Below are 18,972 nucleotides of genomic sequence, written 5' to 3'. Positions count from 1 at the left end.
AGAGTGGAATGGAAGAAAAGTAGGTCAAACAATGGAAAATCCAGGATGGAATGTAACAGTACCAGAGAAGGAAAATTTGAATTACATTCTCCACCAGGGTTTTGATTACCTCTCGTCATGCCCTGAAATGAAAAATGTCCTGCCCACTCTCCTTCCCACCCCTCCTATCGTGGTATTCCACCATCCACAAAAACCTACACAATATACTTGTCCATCCTTACACAGCCGCTGCTCCCAATCCCTTACCTCGTGGCTCATACCCCTGTAACAGACCTAGATGCAAGACCTGTCCCATACACCCTCCTACCACCACCTACTCCAGTCCGGTCACTAACATCACCTATCCCATCAAAGACAGGGCTACCTGTGAAACCAGTCATGTGATTCACAAGCTAAGCTGCAACCTCTGTGCTGCATTCTATGTAGGCATGACAACCAACAAGCTGTCTGCTTGAACGGCCACCAACAAACTGTGGCCAAGAGACAAGTGGACCACCCTGTTGCTGAACACGCTGCCAAACATGATATCCCTCATCTTAATGACTGCTTCACAGCCTGTGCCATATGGATTTTTCCCACCAACACCAGCTTTTTTGATGCACTGCGCAGGTGGGAACTTTCCCTGCAATACATCCTACATTCCCGTAACCCTCCTGGCCTCAACCTTCGTTAGTCACTGTCCTCACCCATCCAGCCCTCTCCCTGTTCCCATTCCAGCACCACTCAGCTGTCATTTCACTGCCACACCCAGTCTTTTAATTTCTTTTATTTCTCTCCTTTCCTATACTTACCCCCACCCCCCTACACACCTTCTCTCCTGCCTTCCGTCTAAACTGCAACACTTGACTGTCCGCCACTCCCACCATACTATCCCTCCCCCTCCCCACCCCATCCTCCTCCTTACCCCCACCCAGTTGCCACTCCCATCATGCACTGGTGCTGCTGTTCGCAGTGTGGTCTCAGCTCTCTGAGACTGCAGATGTGTGTGCAAGTTGCATTTGTGTGTGTGTGTGTGTGTGTCTACTGCTGATAAAGGCCTTACTGGCCAAAAGGTTTAATTGTGTGAATCTTTTTATTGTTCCTATTGCAACTCAGCATCTCCGCTATATGGTGAGAGAAAAGTAGCTCAAGGTGGTTTGATGAACCCTCTTCCAGGCGACTTAATGGTGAATTGCAAAGTAATCAGTGTAAATGTAAATAGTTTAATTTATTCCCAAATGAGCACCACATAATGACTGGGAAATATTTGAACATAGCAGGAATCAACTTCTTGAGGAGATATAACTTGTCTTTCCCATCGACTGAGTTCGAAAGGGTGTGTCCCTTTTTAAGGGAATGCCCCAAAACTTTTTTCCCTTCTCAGAGCTTCTGCTGATGTAGCTGTGGGTCTGCATTCTGCCACTCCCCTAAATCTCCAATCAAGGCCGGAATATCACTTAACACTGTTCCAATGCAAACATGCTGGTGGATACATTCGTTGGGTTCCCCGGACTCATGCTCCTCAAAAAGCATTCAACGTAGGGCATCAGCTACTTGATTGTCAGTACTCTTTATGTGATGTGCCTGACAACAGGAGGCGAAAATCTGTGTCTATATGGCTAAACACCCAGTCGTATGGGGTCGAGCCAGCACCCACAACAATGCTTGATTGTGTGTCTCCAGATTAAATAACTTAGCTTCGAGATAGAATTTAAAATGTTCTATCTCGAACAACAGCACTAGTACCTCTAATTCGTATACTGTATATTTCTTCTCTGCACGAGACAAAGATCTAGAGGTGTAAGTGATGCGTTGTCTTTCCCCTTCACTTTCCTGTGAGAGGACCACAACAATTCCTGAATGCAACCTTGAGAGCATGAAAATGTGTGTGCTGAGATTCATCCCATTTTAAAACCTCTCCCTTTAACATTGGTTGGTTGAGGAGAGGTGCCAGCTGGGAGAAGTTCTGGACCAATTTAAAAAAAAAAAAAAAACACTGTGAAGTCATTAAACCTAACATTTTTTACTTATTTTTGGGCAATGGAAACTGATGGAAGGCTTTGTTGCAGTCTTGTTCTATCGTAACACCACTGACTGAAACAACGTGACCTGGGAAGAACACCTCCCCTTCGTGAGGTTAACTTTTGATGACTTAACGCAGCTGGCATAATACCCGCCTTACACAGTGCACGTGGACTTCAAATATTTAGCTATAAATAACATCGTCTTCAAAGTAATTATATACATTCTCGTACTTTAAGTCACCCAAAATAGAATCTAAATGTGGAACAAGACTGCGGCCCCTGTGGTCAATCCAAAGGGCACTCAGTTGTACTTAAATAAAGCCCAGTCTGTACGGAAAGCAGTCAGGGGCTTGGACTCTTCCGTAAATAGTACTTGATGGTATGCTTGGTTTAGGTCAAGCACGGAAAAATATTCTGCCTCCAAGAAACAAGTTAAACAGTCATTCTAATCTGGAAGTGGGACTGATTCTAAGATCAGTTTCAGATTCAGCTGACAGTAGTCAACCACCAGATGGTACCCTTGACCACCTGCCTTGGGTATCAAAAATATTAGGGCACATAAGGTGATACATAGCTTTCTAAATTCTTTTTGGTGACACCAAGCCTATCCATCAAAACCTCAGGATATTGTTCTAAAAATGTAATAAGAACCTAGGCTGTTGTGGATTCAAGTGAGACAGCTGAAGAGGAGACCTGTTCTCTGTAACTGAACACACTATTCTGTGGTGCTTATGGTGACACAAAGGATATTTCTGTCTGGGACAATATTTAAATATAACTTCCTGATCAGTATAATTCAGAAGACACTCGGTACATTTAAAATTTTTTAAAAAAGCTCACCGTCATTTCTGAGAATTGATGAGGTAATCAACAGCAGCCCCCAAATAACATGCTAGCAAATGGGTGCTTTTACCATTGAGCGTCATTCAGGATCCAACAGACCATAAACCACCATTAGCATATGGCCAAACCTTCTACTAAAGCTGACACAGGGTTCCTTCAGATATTCAAACTCAAAGCACAAGTACAGGTTCAACCACCATGTCAGAAAAAGGTGCCCACTGGGTGACACTGACAGGCCAAACAACAATGACCGGAACATTGGAACAGTAGAGACTAGCATTTGAAGTGTAGCTGCTGCCCAAACCTACCATCGGCCCTGAAGACATTGTCATTGCAGCTCACTGTCTGCTTGGAACTGACTGAGATGGTGACCGCCACAGCTGCCCTTAAATCAAGCATCACAACATGTGACCCTCCCTCTGTTGACTGAACCACCACCACTCATTCCGCATAATATTGTTCAGTGTGTATCTGTGGACAAGAAAATAAATAAATAAATAAATTTCCAGATTCCCCAGTTAAAAACGCTTTTTTTCCCATGTGAAAGTACACTTCTTCCAAGGTGAAAAATATGCTTTTTCCATGATAAATGACAGTATACTTTCCCTCGGAGCTGTAAAAATATTAATCCTTTGAATGGTAAAGGTTTTATACACCAGAGTGGAACTTCAGAGAACAAAAAAAAAAAAAAAAATTACAAAGATCTGTGATGTGCAGCAACGTTTGCACTGCATATTTTCATATTATCATATGCTGCATATGAAAGTATTCATATTACGAAAATATAGATTCAAATTTCACTAAACACAGCACGTTAGTTTCCGAAGCACTGAACTCTGGATTGAAAAGCGCTTTCATAATCTACGAAAATATAGATTCAAATTTCGCTAAACACATCACATTAGTTTCCGAAGCACTGAAATCTGGATTGAAAAGCACTTTCATAAGCTATTCATAACTTATATCACCTGATCTCACTAGCCAATGACAGCAGATATCCAAGCAGAGGAAAGATGATGTAGCCAGCCAATAGCAATATCACTGTTAAGTAGTGTGAACACACAAATAGGAAAAGTTAATGGTTTAAATTAATGTACATAGTGTAGCTACAAGAAAAGCTAAGCTTTCACGTATAATACTGTCTTTTTTGTGTGTGTTGCTCTTTATGATACATCACACAAATGTTCCACAAAATTTTAAATAATGATACTGTTTGGTCTTCTGTGCTCGAAGGTTTTCTAAGTGGTTAGTCGTCAATGTGTTAAGTTTTAAATGAGAGTCAAATGCTCTTTGATTTAAGAAATTCATTGCACATTCACACGCATAGCATAATTCATTTTGCATAAAGGGAAATCTACTTTGAAACTAACACTTTTGAAAGCACCATTCACAGTATTTTCCTGCGACCTTTTAGAAATAGCGTGGCTTCAGCAGTTGCCAGCAAGCGCCAGAAAACAGGTGTTACTGTTCGTGGGCAGCTACAGTGACGTAGGAAGCCTGTATAGTGTTAAGAGAGCTTACATTACGTCATAAAGGAAACAGGTCATCAGAGGATACTCTTAAGAGCATTCAAATTTCATAAACCATACTAAAAGCACATCGTCTTCAGGCCACAAGTGGTCCATCGGGACCATCCGACCGCCGTGTCATCTCAGCTGAGGATGCGGATAGGAGGGGCGTGTGGTCAGCACACCACTCTCCCAGTCGTTATGATGGTTTTCTGTGACCGGAGCTGCTACTATTTGGTCAAGTAGCTCCTCAGTTGGCATCATGAGGCTGAGTGCACCCCGAAAAATGGCAACAGTACATGGCAGCCCGGATGGTCACCAATCCAAGTGCCGGCCACGTCCGACAGCGCTTGACTTCAGTGATCTGACGGGAACTGGTGTGTCCACTGCGGCAAGACCATTGTCCCCATAAACCATACTAAAATGCATAATTATGCTGAAAGTGGACTTTCATATGTCCAGGTTCACAGTGAAGTAGGCACCAACCTGATATTAAGCTTTTTAGTGCGATTTTCGGGATGCAAATTTTCTTGGAGTAGCAATACTGAATTATCTCATGTGTAGTTCTTTATTATGGCATAATGCCATATGTGCCATAAGATGCAAATGTGCACTTAAAATTCAGTGAACAGTTGAAACTAGCCAGTAGCGCGGAAACACTTTTTCCAATGAACTGACTGCCTCTAGGGAAAAGATTAATAAAAGTCACATTTATTTCACAAACCAACAAAAATAGCTTCACTGTTCTGTAAGGTGGTTTAATGCTTGACTGCCAAAAATGTGGAAATAAAATAAAATCAGAAAACTGAAACTAATAAAATATTTAGCCTTCCGTAATTACGTGAATGTATTTTAATTCACTTGATAGCTTCCACCCACCCAGAAATCCGTCTTGTTTTCATTTGATGTGAGAAGTATAAACGAAGGGGAAACAGTAAAATCACTAAACATAAACACGACTTACGTGGAGACTAACCCCCTCCCCACTACAACCCGGACTGCTATGCGCATGCGCGAATCTGGCAGCATGGGTAGGCCAGAAAATTTTTCCGGGTAGCCTCTGGCTGCTTGTTGCTACTGCTGATATGGCTAACAGCCACACTTCAAGTAGCCGGAAGTGGGAGAAGGTACTGCCCATCTGCAACTCAACTGCGCCTGCCTGCGGGCAACTGCTCAAACGAACTTAATGTAAACAGTTTTGATGTCACGCTCGCTGGCAGCAGTTTATTGTTATGAAGTATTCTGTAGTCTTCATCCTAAAGACTTTGTCACATGTTGCTGTTTATAAGTTCTTAACAGTCAAAATTACAAAAAATTACCTGAAGATTAAACAATGAAAAATTCCTGGGTTTTTCCTGGTTTTCTCCCAGATGAAAAAATTCCCGGGCTTTTTCACAAATGTCCTGGAGCATATACGCCCTGTTGTCGTAATTCTAACCTTGACTTTCCATTGCATGCAAACATACAAAAAAAAAAAATTGAAGCCATTTGTTATTCCATTAGTGGAATAGACGTATTTATTCTTTGATCAAACATTTTGTGATAGTTAGCTGTCTGTTGCAACTGAAATCTGTTGGTTTGATTATCCAAAAATATTTTCTCTTGTTATGTCTATCATTCTTAGTTAACAGAAATAACTATTATGACTTATTAACAGATTTATAACACTTATGGATTTCTTGTTGCAGTAATTTGAACTGACACCAAAAAATGAGGCCTATTGTTTCCTAAGTATTTTAAGAAGTATTACTATTATGTACTACGATTTATTCTCTTAAAGAAGACTGCATCCATGATCATTTCTATGGAACAGATATGCTCCATAAAAATAAACTTTTTGCAGAATTCTGGGAAAATACAGCTTATATGTCAATTAAACAGCAGCTGTTCCAGAATACTGTCCCTGTATTTGTGGCCTTTGTTGTGTCAGCATTTTTGACAAACCAAAGGAGTAAAGAAATGCTTATTGAATTTAAATTTGTTTTGATGGAAGCCAGTTGGATGTATTTACAAAATCAGTATTCGGTGTAGACTATGCAACATCTCTGTTGTCTTTGTTGTTTATGTCACACATGAAGCACAAGAAAAAAGATAGATCTTAGAGCATGTACAGAAGAATATACACAGAAATTTTCCTCTTGCTCCGTACAGTGGCTTGTGGAGTATATGACTAGATGTAAACAAACAATGTAAACTAAAGTACGGAATAACAACAATATGGAAATGATGGATTTATAACAACCACACACAGAAGGCATTGACTCGCAGATAGGTACAATGACAAGAATGCTAGAAATGTTCAGCTTTCGGATAAAATCCTTAATAAGAAGTAGAAAACACATTCACACAAATGCAAATGCATGAGACACTAAGGAGAAGGGCTAGCGGGATAGGGGTGGAGGGAGATGTTAGTGTTGCCTGTGGGAGCGTGCAGGACGTGGTGAGGGCAGGAGGGCTGTGGGATGCAGCATTGGGAGGCTGCACTTGGAGGAGGAGGAGTGGGGGCGGGAGAGGAGAGAAGTATGAGAAAGGACCTGCATTGATGAGACAGAAGGTATGTGTAGTACTGAGCAGGGAGCAAGGAAGCAGATAGGCAGGTGGAGAATGGGGGCTGGTGAAAACTAAAAGATCGACGCCAGGGTAATTAAGGTAATGAAGGATATTTTGCAGCTCAGAGAAGCTGGTGTTGTTGGAAAGAATTCAGATGGCACAGGCTGTGAAGAAAAAAAAAGTTAAACTCAATCTGTTTAAATGCATATAACATACAACGTGTCTTAACCATTCTACCGTTATGCCATGTAAGTCTGCAGAAGTTACATACTACATTTTTGTAACTGTAATGTATTGTAGCAATATACTTCCATAAGATTGGAAATTACAATACTTCAGTGGTCTTTTGTACTCAAACACTGATCAGCCTAAGCAAAATAATATTATATCCATTAGTCATGGTTGCAAGATACTAACACACATTCTTCACAGAAGAATGGAAAAAACTGGTAGATGTCAGCATCATGGAAGATCAGTTTGGATTATGCAGAACTGTTGGAACACACCAGGCACTATTGACCCTACAACTACCTTAAAAGATACGTTAAGGAAAGACAAACAACATTTATAGCATTTGTAGACATAGAGGAAACTTTTCAAAATGTTGAGTGGAGTACTCTCTTTGAAATTCTGAAGGTGGCAGAGGTGAAATACAAGGGGTGAAAGACTAGTTACAATTTTTACAGAAACCAGACTAAAAGAAAAGGGTGGAGACCCACTATTACAGGCCCACGTAGGGGATGGAGATCGAAAAGTGAACAGAGGGTAGGGGGTTTAAAGGTAGAGGGCAAAAAAGTGCCTAGGCAAGCACAAAGGGAAAAAACCTCTGTGACACTCTGGATGAATAGTAAGAGCAGTAGTATTGCTGTTGCTTGAGAAAGCTAGACAACCTCACCAGCTGGCGACAAGGAGCCCACCACAGCAAGTGTACATTGGTACGATGTGTCTACCGCAGTTGCAGGTGCAGCTGCTGTGCTCTCCGTAGCACTTCACATGCCATACAGTATAACGGCAGTACTTGACGACATGGCCCTCGCTCCTGGCACCTGAAGCACTGGGGCTGAGGGTCCATGCCGAACGGGGGAGCTTCCATAGTCACAAAGAAGCTCAGGAGCTTCCACAGAGAGATGATGTCACCTGAGTCACTTGCCGCTAGCATGGTCACAGTAAATAGCATAGGTTCCTCCTGTTACGCAGCCTTACTGCTGCATTAGCAAACCCAGTGCATAGCAGCTCTTCTCAGACTGCCCCTTCATGACAACACCAGGGTAGCCCCCTTAAAAGTACCTTGGTCAGCTTCTCTGATTGCTTTGAAGTTATCTTCTCTCTCACCTGCAGAATGTCGACGATATGGGCGGCTACAGTGCTCCTGATAGCCCTTTGGTCAACCGTGCTCACTGCTTGCATGCAGATGGGTGAGTCAGAGTTGACAGACTCAATTGCCATGTTTTTCTTGCAGCAATTTGTCATTTTTTCATACAGCTCTGTCCACCCAATACCTTTGCACTCAGTGTACAAGGGAGGGGGGGGGGGGGGGGGGGTAAAGACGTATAAGATTCTTCTTCTTCTTCCTCTTCTTCTTCTTCTCGGATCTTCTTGGACCGTTCGGCATGCCCACTGGTTTGCCCTGATCGAGGGCCTCTTCATGGTAGCAGCTTTATTCTGTCCACCTTTTCCGACCATGCTGTGGCGAAGAGAAACATGACAATGTTGCTTCATTGTGAGAACAATGCACGGCAGTTGCTACTTTTGCCCACAACCACAGCACGACACTTCTTCACGAGCTATCCTTCAGCCTTAGTAGTGGAGCGTGTGACAGCAGCTCACCACACTGGCTCAGGCTGAACCGTATGGCAGCTATAAGAGTCAAGGGGCCATGAAAGGGAAGCAGTGGTTAAGAAGGGAGTGAGACAGGGTTGTAGCGTAACCCCAATGTTATCCAATCTGTTTATGAAGCAAGCAGTAAAGGAAACGAAAGAAAAATTTGGTGTATGAATTAAAGTTCAGGGGAAAAAAATTAAAACTTGGAGGTTTGCCGGTGATATTGTAATTCTGCCAGAGACTGCGAAGGCCTTGGAAGGGCATTTGAACAGAGACAGTGTCTTCTAAGGAGAATACAAGATTAACACCAACAAAAGCAAAATGAAGATATTAGAATATAGTTGATTTAAATCACGTGATGATGTGAGAATTAGATTAGGAAACGAGACACTTAAAGTAGTAGGTAGATTTTGCTATTTGGGTAACTAAATAACTGTGATGGCTGAGGTAGAGAGGATGTAAAAGTAGACTGGCAATGGCAAGAAAAGTGTTTTTCAAGCAGGGAAATTTATTAACATCAAATTTAGATTAAAATCTTATGAAGTCTTTTCTGAAAGTATTTGTATGGATTGTAGCTGTGTATGAAAGTGAAACGTGGATGATAAATGGTGCAGAAAAGAAGAGAATAAAAGCTTTTGAAATCTGGTGCTGCAGAAGAATGCTGAAGATTAGATGGATGGATCACGTAACAAATGAGGAGTTTACCACAAAACTCCTTTCGCAACACACACTCACTGACAGATGGACATAGTGGCTGATTCATGACACCATATGGGCACTGCGAGCATTGATTTTCTGGATAGCCGCTGATGACATGGCCAAAAGTCATCATTTCTTGTATCATGGCAGGGGGCAGGAAACATTATGCTTGCTGGCTGTGTAGTAGGGTACCGGCAGTGATCAGCATCATATAGGCAGCGGCTGTGCAAATGAAACTCAGTGTCCTCCAGTGGCCTGGATGAGATGTAAATGTACCAAGTGCACAGATCTCTCCGTGTGACATCAATTGTGTGAAGGAAGCAGCGTGTGAAGAGTACCACTGCTAGTATGCATTTGAAACAGTGCTCCCCCATCTACTAGGCAACAGATGAGAAGAGCCAAATTGGTAGTGCTGACTGCGTACTGCCGGCCGGTGTGGCCGAGCGGTTCAAGGCGCTTCAGTCTGGAACCGCGCAACCACTATGGTCACCAGTTCGAATCCCGCCTCAGGCATGGAGGTGTGTGGTGTCCTTAGGTTAATTAGGTTTAAGTAGTTCTGAGCTCTAGGGGACTGATGCTCTCAGATGTTAAGCCCCATAATGCTCAGAGCCATTTGACTGTGTTACTGGAACCCCCACTCTCTGACATCGAAATGTAGCAAACATGAAAACAATTAGCATGGCTTAATGTCTGTATGCCCAACAAGAAAAAACACATGCACTTTGTAGGTGACAGGATTACGAAATACCAAACAGAAAAGAAATTTTACTATTTTTTGTAATGACAGTCTACATTGCTGATAGCCTAACACTGGCACTGTATATAAAATTGCTAAACAAATCACTGTTCAAAAATATTTGACCATTCTTTTAGTTGCAAGTACCACTCAGGCACAACACATTGTGTTGATCTCTTTTTCCCTGTAGTTTTTTCTCCTCTCCCACTGCGTAATATTTATGTCCTTGTAAGCGATCAACCAACAATGCCATCTCAGCTTGACTTGCTCTGCTTCATGCATGCCTTTGACCTTGACCGATCGCTCCCCTCTAATTCCACTTCTTTCTGAATTTCTTTCCTTAAAGCAGCACGCCGTAAAAATCTAGCACTTATTTACGGTGGTAATTGTGTCTTCTCTTCTTTCTTTTGCTTGTGCTTCCTCTTGACTCTCATTGCTTCTTCTCTGTTCTGCTTTCTGTGGGTCTTTGTAATACCTGCTCTACTTTTCCGGTTGTTGCACCAGGCAGAACACCACAAACATCTCATATTAGCTGTTACTTCGTCCTGCTTACGATGTTATTCTATTAATACTATACTTAAAAAACTACTGGTAGGTTCTTAATTCCTTTCCCAAAAATTCTGCATACATTTCATCATATCTCTGGTAGTATGGATCATTGCAAATAAAATTTAAACTCGCAGCTTTCTTGTTTTTAGACTGGTATTTATCCAAGAACATCTGTTCAACGTCTTCGTATGATTAGTTTACTTCTTCTTGGTTCCTAAACAATATATCTTCAATTTTCCTCTCTCTGTCTAACAAACTTTGACTTTCTTTTTCTAAATCTTATTTTTATTTCATACCAGTTTGCTCCATCTTCCATATGATGATAATCTTTGTATCAGCTGCTTGAGTCTGTCTTCTTTACAGTACCCAAGGACATCTCCTTACCTTCCTCTGTGTATGATAAACTTTCTTATTCTTCCTTCAAAGACAACATATCGTTATGTTTCTTATCAAAGTCTGACAGACTCTGACATTTTTCTTCTGAGTCTCTTTTCTTTCCCCCACATAATTTTGCTCCGGCTTCTGTGCAATAATAACCTTCTCATCCTCTGCTTGAATATTCTTCTGTGGAGTATGCTCCTTACCCACAGAAAAAGACATCTGGATCCACACCAGGAATTTGTGCATTTGATTGATTATTATCACGTTTGATGCATGTATTAGTTGCTTCAACATCTAAAATTGCATTAGCTGACTTTCTGCTTGACATGTTCATGTCAGAACTAGGCATTTCAGTGAACAAGTGGGTGTCTAAATCTGCTTAAAAAATCTGACTCCTCGGGTGACATACAGTCTGTAAGAACAGTAGATGCATTTTGCAATTCCTCCATTTTCTCATCCATCTCCTTTTCTATAACCCTTTTCCGTGCTTCCCCGGTTGTCTTACTTTTGAACTGAATTCGTACAAGACTAACTACTGGTACTTGTTTGTTCGCTGATGAGATTTTTACGCTCAAAATTCGAAAGTACAAAACACAAGCCTAACTAACTGTTCTCCATCATGCTATAGGGATATACTTTTTATGGTGACTGTTAGTTGCTGTGTTTAATGCTGCAACCTGCATCACTCCCTTGTGTTGTCATGATGGTCGTCTCGAACCATATCAATCGAAGATGCCGTAGATTTCTGTTTCATGCAGAATTTGTCTGCGATGAAGCTGTTTTATTACTTTCTCCACATGTATACTCGAAACTGTTATTCACAGTTAATTCTCATTACTGTTCGAGAAGCCACCTATAATTAAGGAGTACAATATCAATAAATTATGACATTGAAGATAGCAGTAGTCCTTACAGGTGGTTTCAGCTAAGTTGGCAGATCATGTGACTGTTTTCTCATGTGGGCCTGTCTTTGATGGGGTAGAAGATGCCTGTGCCAGGACTGGAGTAGGTGGTAATGGGTGACAGTATGAGATAAGTCTTGCATATAAGTCTGTTGCATTGATATGAGGCGTGAGGCAGAGGGTAAGGGGTTGGGAGTAGGGGTATCACTGTGTCACATTCTACTTGGGCATGACAACCAACAGAGAGCTGGACTATCCCATTGCTTAGCATGCCTTACAACGCAATGTGCTTCACCTTAATGAGTGCTTCACAGCCTGTGCCTTCTGGATTCTTTCCACTGACACCAGGTGGGAACTCCCCATACAACACACCTTCTATTCCCATAACCCCTCTGGGTTGTAATCTTTACTTGCACTTGTTCTCTGGCTGCGTATCCCCTTCCTTGCTTGTACTCTAGTACTGTACATGCCATGCATCCTGTCAGTGCACATATGTAGTCCTTTCCCCTTCTGTTCCAATGTTGCATGTAGCAGGTGTATCCTGTTCCCATCATGCTCCAGCATGGTCCCACAGGCAGCACTAGCATCTTCCCCCAACCCTAGCCTGCCATCCCATCCCATCCCATCCCATCCCATCCCATCCCATCCCCTCTCCGCTCCATGCGACTACCTTACTCCCACTCCCCACCCCAGATGCAGTTGTAATCAGGCCTTAGTGCCCAGAGATGTCAGTGGCCATGTGTTTGTAAGTTGTGCTTGTGCTAATATGTGTGTGTTTTCAGCTTCTGATGAAGGACTTTGTGTGAAAGCTGAATATCTCTAGCTTTCTTTTCATTGTACCTGTCTGTGATTCAGTGCACTCTCTGTGTGTTGAGTAGCAATCTAGCCTTTCCATAGTGCAGAACTCTGGATATAGATACTTGCCAATTACCCAGTGAGGAGCAGCTAAATTAGACTTGATATTTTCTGTTAAAATAGCTATTCTTTTTGTTTAGTATTGTTTATTCTTGCAGGGAACATTAATCCGTGTGTTCGATACATCTACTGGGTTGATGATAAATGAACTTCGTAGAGGGGCACACACTGCTAACATTTACTGGTAAGTTTATTCTTAATAAGCTGAAGTACTAATTAGCATCTACTTCCCAGAAAGTGCCATTTTTACTGTAAATGATCGTTTGGCAATGTTTGTTGATATGTAAAATTCCAAATTGCACCGTGGTTTGAAATCCGTGTTGAACTTTCGGTCCCCCTATAACTAGCAGGGTACGTCAATTCTCAAAGGCAAGAGGATGGCTTACTAATCCCAACAAGACTGTGATTGATGACAGCTTTACTAATTATTTGGCACCTTGGAAGTTAGCATAAATGATATTGATTCACTCGTCATGTTTTATGGAATGTGCTATAGGGAATAATTAATCAGGATGTTGAATGTGTCAGGGTATACATTGCCAGAGAAAAGTAGCTCTGAGAAACCAGTAATGTAGGCTGTATTAAGAATTAAGTCGCATTGATCCACTGTACCAGTGTAAATTAACATAACACAGTTGTCAGAAAGCCACTGTTTGGAAAATGGTATTGTGTTATTTGCATGACTATGACAACAGTTGTTACTGAAAAATGTTGGTATATATACATCAGACATACCTGCTTATCAAGTTGCTAAAGGTACATCCACACAATAGCCAGGAGCAAAAAGACATGCACATATATTGGCTGAATGCACACAGTGGAAATGTGGTCAGTATGGCATCCACATGCTATCTCAAAGTTATAGTAATCCACTGTAAGGTTTTCGTATTCTGGTTGGGAAACTAGCAATGTCTGTCTCTAAGCAGTGTAAGGTTGCATAAGACAATTTCCATTGACATTAAGGCTGGTAGTAATGCTTAGTTACCTGAAAGCTTATTATTTATACCCAAGATTGAGCTGTTATGTACAGGCTAATCACATTTGGTTGTTGACATATAATGGCACACGAGATTCCCAGCAATAAAAACAAGCTTTGCACTTTGATGCATGTCATCCATTTTCAGTTAAGTGCTCTTGTGTGAAATGCATGCTTTCCTTTCATTATAAAATTGACCAAGCATGGGCACGAAGTAGAACAGAAAAAGACAATGTGTGAGTGTGCCTTGACAGCGGTTTTCAGTCTGTGAATCTAAATGGTGAGATACTTTGTAAGAGTTGTGCTTTTAATGTTTTTTGTGATTCTCAGACATTTTCATTTTTACCCCTTAAGCCTACAGGCAGCTCATTGAAGCACTCACCATAATTCAGTACCCCATCCAGAATCTTCAATAATATGTATTTTTTATTATTAGAAAAACTGCAGTTAATGAGTAACTGTATTGGGAAGTGAGTCTGAAAATGCCATTGTATTCATGGAAATCTTAAGCTGGCTGTAAGACATAAAAGCAGCTGTTTAATATTGCTGAGAAAGTAGCAGCTGTTTCCAAAGTAGAATTTTACTTAGTTACATTTAGTAATTACAAAAACATATATATGCAATGTGTATTAACACGATTCACATTGTCCGTCGCACTTCACATAGTGTAGATCGGGAACTGTCTGCTAGGCATGCCCGATGTAAAACTGACTGGGCACGGCCCGTGCTGCCTGAGTTGTTGTTGTTCCGCCTCCAGAGGGTGCAGCCGAATTCTCGCATGCCCTCTGGTGGACGGGACTTTACTTGCGGCAACTACTGTCTGTGATGCGCCGTGCCGATGTGCGCCCCTCCCAATCTTTCTGGTGGCTACTGCACTCCTCCTCCTTCGGGAGGTGAAGCCACTGTGATCCACTGTGTCGGAAGGTGGAGTGTCGTGTAGTAGCGATGACCTCCACATCCATTGGAATGCTGGAGTCGGGGGGATCTGTCAACCCTCGAGCCCGAACCTTCGAATACAGTTGGAAGTAACCCACACGAAGAGGCCCCCGTCGTCCCACCACTGGAGCCCGGGACAGAACGGGTGACAAGCTGTCGAACTTCGGATCCCGTTCCACCTCAGGAGGGGCAAGACCCAGTGGCGGGGACGATGGGGAAGGCACGACCACAGGTGAACCAGCCTCCAGAGAAACCGGGCCTGCGAGGGGGGCCAGCTCTCGCCGGGACATCTCTAACGATGGCGATGCCGGTGCTGGAGCTACTGGAAGCCACCAAGGCTGAGAACCGTCGCAGTGTGGTGGAGTCACAGTTGGGAGGGGCTGTAGCGTCCCCTGAGAAATGGGGAATCCAGCACCTGAGGGGTCGGAGGGTGGGTGCCCAAACGTGGACCTAGCTGATTTTGGTGACGACGTACCTCCCGGTCCCCTGCCTGCAAGGTATAGAGCCGGCAGCCATTGCGGCGCAGGACCACCGCCGGTATCCAACGTGGATTGCGACCAAACCCACATACCCAGACCGACATACCCGGTGGATAGCGGTACCCCTTTTGGTGAAGACTGGTGAAGACCTGGCCAGAGGAGGTGCAGCAGAGTCCTAGGTTGGCGCCCATGTAGGAGCTCTGCAGGGCTGCATTCTCCCATCGGTGTGGTCCGGTATGCCGTCAGGAAAAATGTCAACGCCTCCTTCGCAGGAAATTCGTGCACATACTTTCTCATCTGCGTCTTAAACGTGCGCACCATGTGCTCAGCTTCCCCATTCGATTGTGGATGAAAGGGGGGAGAGCAAACGTGCCGAATGCCGAAGTGCCTACAAAAATCCTGGAAGGTCTGCGAAATAAACTGAGGTCCATTGTCTGATACCAGGGTGACTGGCAGACCTTCCATAGAAAAGATTTTTGCGGGTGCCTGGATTGCAACTTCTGAAATGGTTGAGGAGCAGCGAACCACATATGGGAATTGGGAATAAGCATCAATGACAATGAGCCAAAAGCCATTGAGAAACGCGCCCGCAAAATCTGTGTGAACACGTTCCCATGCCTGGGTTGCAGGCGGTCATGAAGAGAATGCTGACCTGGGAGACGCATGTTGGCTCGCACACTGGGAACAGGTGGCCACCAAGTGCTCAATTTCTGTCAATACCGGGCCAATACACATGTCTGCGAGCCAAGGTTTTAGTACGAGAAACACCCCAGTGCCCCTCATATAATAACGTGAGGACCTCCCTTCACAGACTTGCAGGAACAACCACGAGAGGAGCCGTATCATCGGTAGCCAGAAGGAGAACTCCTTCCAAGACTGAGAGGTGGTCTCGTAGAACAAAATAATTACGAAGAGGGTCCGAGGCCCAGCCTGGGGGTCACGGCAACCACCCCTGCTGAACGAGGCGAACTACTTGCTGGAGAACCGGGTCAACTGCCGTTTCCCTGGCGACTCTAGAACTAGTGATCGGAAAGCCATCAACCGCTTGGTGGGACGCCACATCCAAATGAAAAAACATAATTTCCTCCCGATCGAACTTAGGATCCGGGCCCACCGGAAGACGGGAAAGAGCGTCGGCATTGGCATGCTGTCCGGAAGGGCGAAAATGAATGTCATAATGGTACTTAGAGAGGAACAAGGCCCAGCGCTGCAGTCTGTGGGCCACCCTATCCGGAATCTGAGAGGTGGGGCCAAATAATGATATTAGTGGCTTATGGTCAGTGATTAACTGAAACTTAGTGCCATACAAGAAAGGGTGAAACTTGGTAACAGCGTAGACAATGGCCAAGCCTCTTTTTCCACCTGGGAGTAATGGGCCTGCGCGGAACTAAGAGTTTTGGACGCAAACGCCAGTGGCTACTCGGAGCCATCCACATTGCCATGGGCCAGGACCGCCCCAACCCCGTACTGCAAAGCATCTGTAGCCAGGACCAATGGCTTATTGTAGCCATAGCTTATTGTAGCCAAAGTAGCCAAACAAGGCACTGACATGAGGAGGCCCTTCAACGAGGTGAATGCGCGCTCGCATGCAGGCGAACAATCAAAAGGAACACCCTTGCGCAGAAGGCAGTACAGGGAGCGGGCTGTGGTGGAAGCCCTGGGAATGAAATGGTGGTAATAGGCAATCTTGCCTAAAAAAGCTTGTAACTCCTTCAGCGAAGCGGGCCGTGGAAGGTCGACGATACCTTGGACCAAACTTCCTAGCGGCTGGACGCCGTGCCGATAGATGGTATAGCCCACATACTCAATGGACGGTTGGAAGAAGTTTGACTTACGCAGGTTGCAACGCAGGCCCATGGACCTGAATTTGAGAAAGAGGGTGCGAAGGTTGTGCAAGTGTTCCTTCGTGCTGTGGCCTGTGACAATTATGTCGTCCAGGTAATTAATACAATGAGGGATGTTGACGACCGCCGGCCATTAGGAGTCCTCATCAAGTGATATCTGATGATAAGCCTCCGAAAGATCGATTTTCGAAAAATATTGGCCTCGCACCACGTGGGAGAACAATTCATCAGAACGAGGCAAGGGATAGGTGTCCACCACCAATTGGGAATTAAAATGGTGGCGTTGAAATCACTACAAAGACGTAATTTTCCCGAGGGTTTCCTGACAATAACGATGGGCGAAGCCCACCCACTAGAAGAGATGGGAAGAATGATCCCAAGGGCTGTCAGCCAGTCTAGCTCTGCTTTTACCTGAAGGCGGAGAGCCAAGAGGATCTGCCTCGTGCGTAGAAAATGCGGGCGAGGCGACGCCTTCAATGTTAAGTGAGCTTCAAAGTCTGAAACACGCCCCAGATATCCTTAAAGTCAGAGGTCAAGGAATCCAATGATTGATAGGGAACATCTTCGGAGACCAACTGTATGGTGTCTGCGATAGAAAAACCGAAAGTTTGAAAGGCATCCAATCCAAAAAGGTTAGCGGAGCTCGCATCATTGTCAACAATAAAAGTAAGAGGCCGAGTGACTGATTTGTAAGTAATGTCGGTAGTGAATTGACCCAGTAGGGGAATGAACTATTTACCATAACTGCGGAGACACTGGTAAACTGGTGCCAACGGGGGCGACCCAAGGTCGGAGGAAGTTTGTGCGTTCAACAAGGAAACTGCCGCGCTCGTATCTACTTGCAGTTGTAATCGGCGCAACCGAACTGACACCTCGATAAAGAGTTTGTGTGCCAAAGCGTCGGGAGCCTGGCCCGATGAAACTTCCTGAATGTCAACGTCCATGTCCTCTGTACCTGCTTCCTTCAAGTCTTTTGAAGCTGAGTGGCAAACTTTAGCAATGTGTCCTTTTATATTACATTTGCGACAAATGGCCCAATGCTGGGGACACTCTGACCGATCATGATGTACATAGTACGACGCACAGGACGGTAACGGGCCGGCGGCTGGAACTCTGTTTACGCGCCATGCGGGAGCGGCCGTAATGGCCAGATTGTACCACTCGCACATTGTCCATCCCGGATGCAGTGGACACGGCCGCACTGCCCTGAACCACCCCAACGTCGCACCACGCTTCCAACTGTTGACCAGGGGCGTGAGAGACTTCATACGATTGAGCAATGGACAAGACTTCCTCGAGGGAAGGGTCTTCCAACTGCAGGGCTCGGTACTGGACCTCCCTATCAGGGGCCGAACGAACAATGATGTCGCACACCATAACATGGGCATACGACTCTCGCGACTGCACCGTGACAAAGTGACACTTGCGACTAAGACCGTGCAGGGTAGCGGCCCACGCCCGGTAAGACTGATGGGGCTGTTTCTTGCATTGATAGAACTCAACTCTAGCCGCTACAACATGCGTGCGGCGGCGAAGGATGAGGGTTCCTGCAATGTCGTTAGCTGGCGCAAAACTTGATACAGTGAGGGAGATATCCAAGATAAGAAAAGGGCACGACATACCACTGCATCGGAAACATGAAATGCCTGGAAATGCTGCCAAAGGCAATGTTCATATGCGTCCCAATCCTCCGCCGTCTCATCATACAGGGGAAAGGGAGGAGGGAACGGCGCCGGAGCAGACTGCGTGGAGAGCAACGCCAGAAGTGCTTGTTTCATGGTTGCCATGAGCTCCATCTGCTGCTCAACCAAAACCCGCACTAAATCCTCC

General features: G+C 44.3%; 1 protein-coding gene across 1 annotated transcript in view; it reads left to right on the top strand.

Moving 5' to 3' along the window:
- LOC124776704 (WD repeat domain phosphoinositide-interacting protein 3) overlaps positions 1-18,972 on the top strand; it is a 127,454-nt gene that overhangs the window by 56,740 nt on the left and 51,742 nt on the right. The window contains exon 5 of the mRNA XM_047251814.1: positions 13,006-13,091. Coding sequence (XP_047107770.1) covers positions 13,006-13,091 — 86 coding nt within the window. The remainder of the gene's footprint in view (positions 1-13,005; positions 13,092-18,972) is intronic.

Source organism: Schistocerca piceifrons, chromosome 2, assembly GCF_021461385.2.
Source record: "Schistocerca piceifrons isolate TAMUIC-IGC-003096 chromosome 2, iqSchPice1.1, whole genome shotgun sequence".
NCBI lineage: Eukaryota > Metazoa > Arthropoda > Insecta > Orthoptera > Acrididae > Schistocerca > Schistocerca piceifrons.
This window is presented reverse-complemented; position numbering and strand designations above follow the sequence as displayed.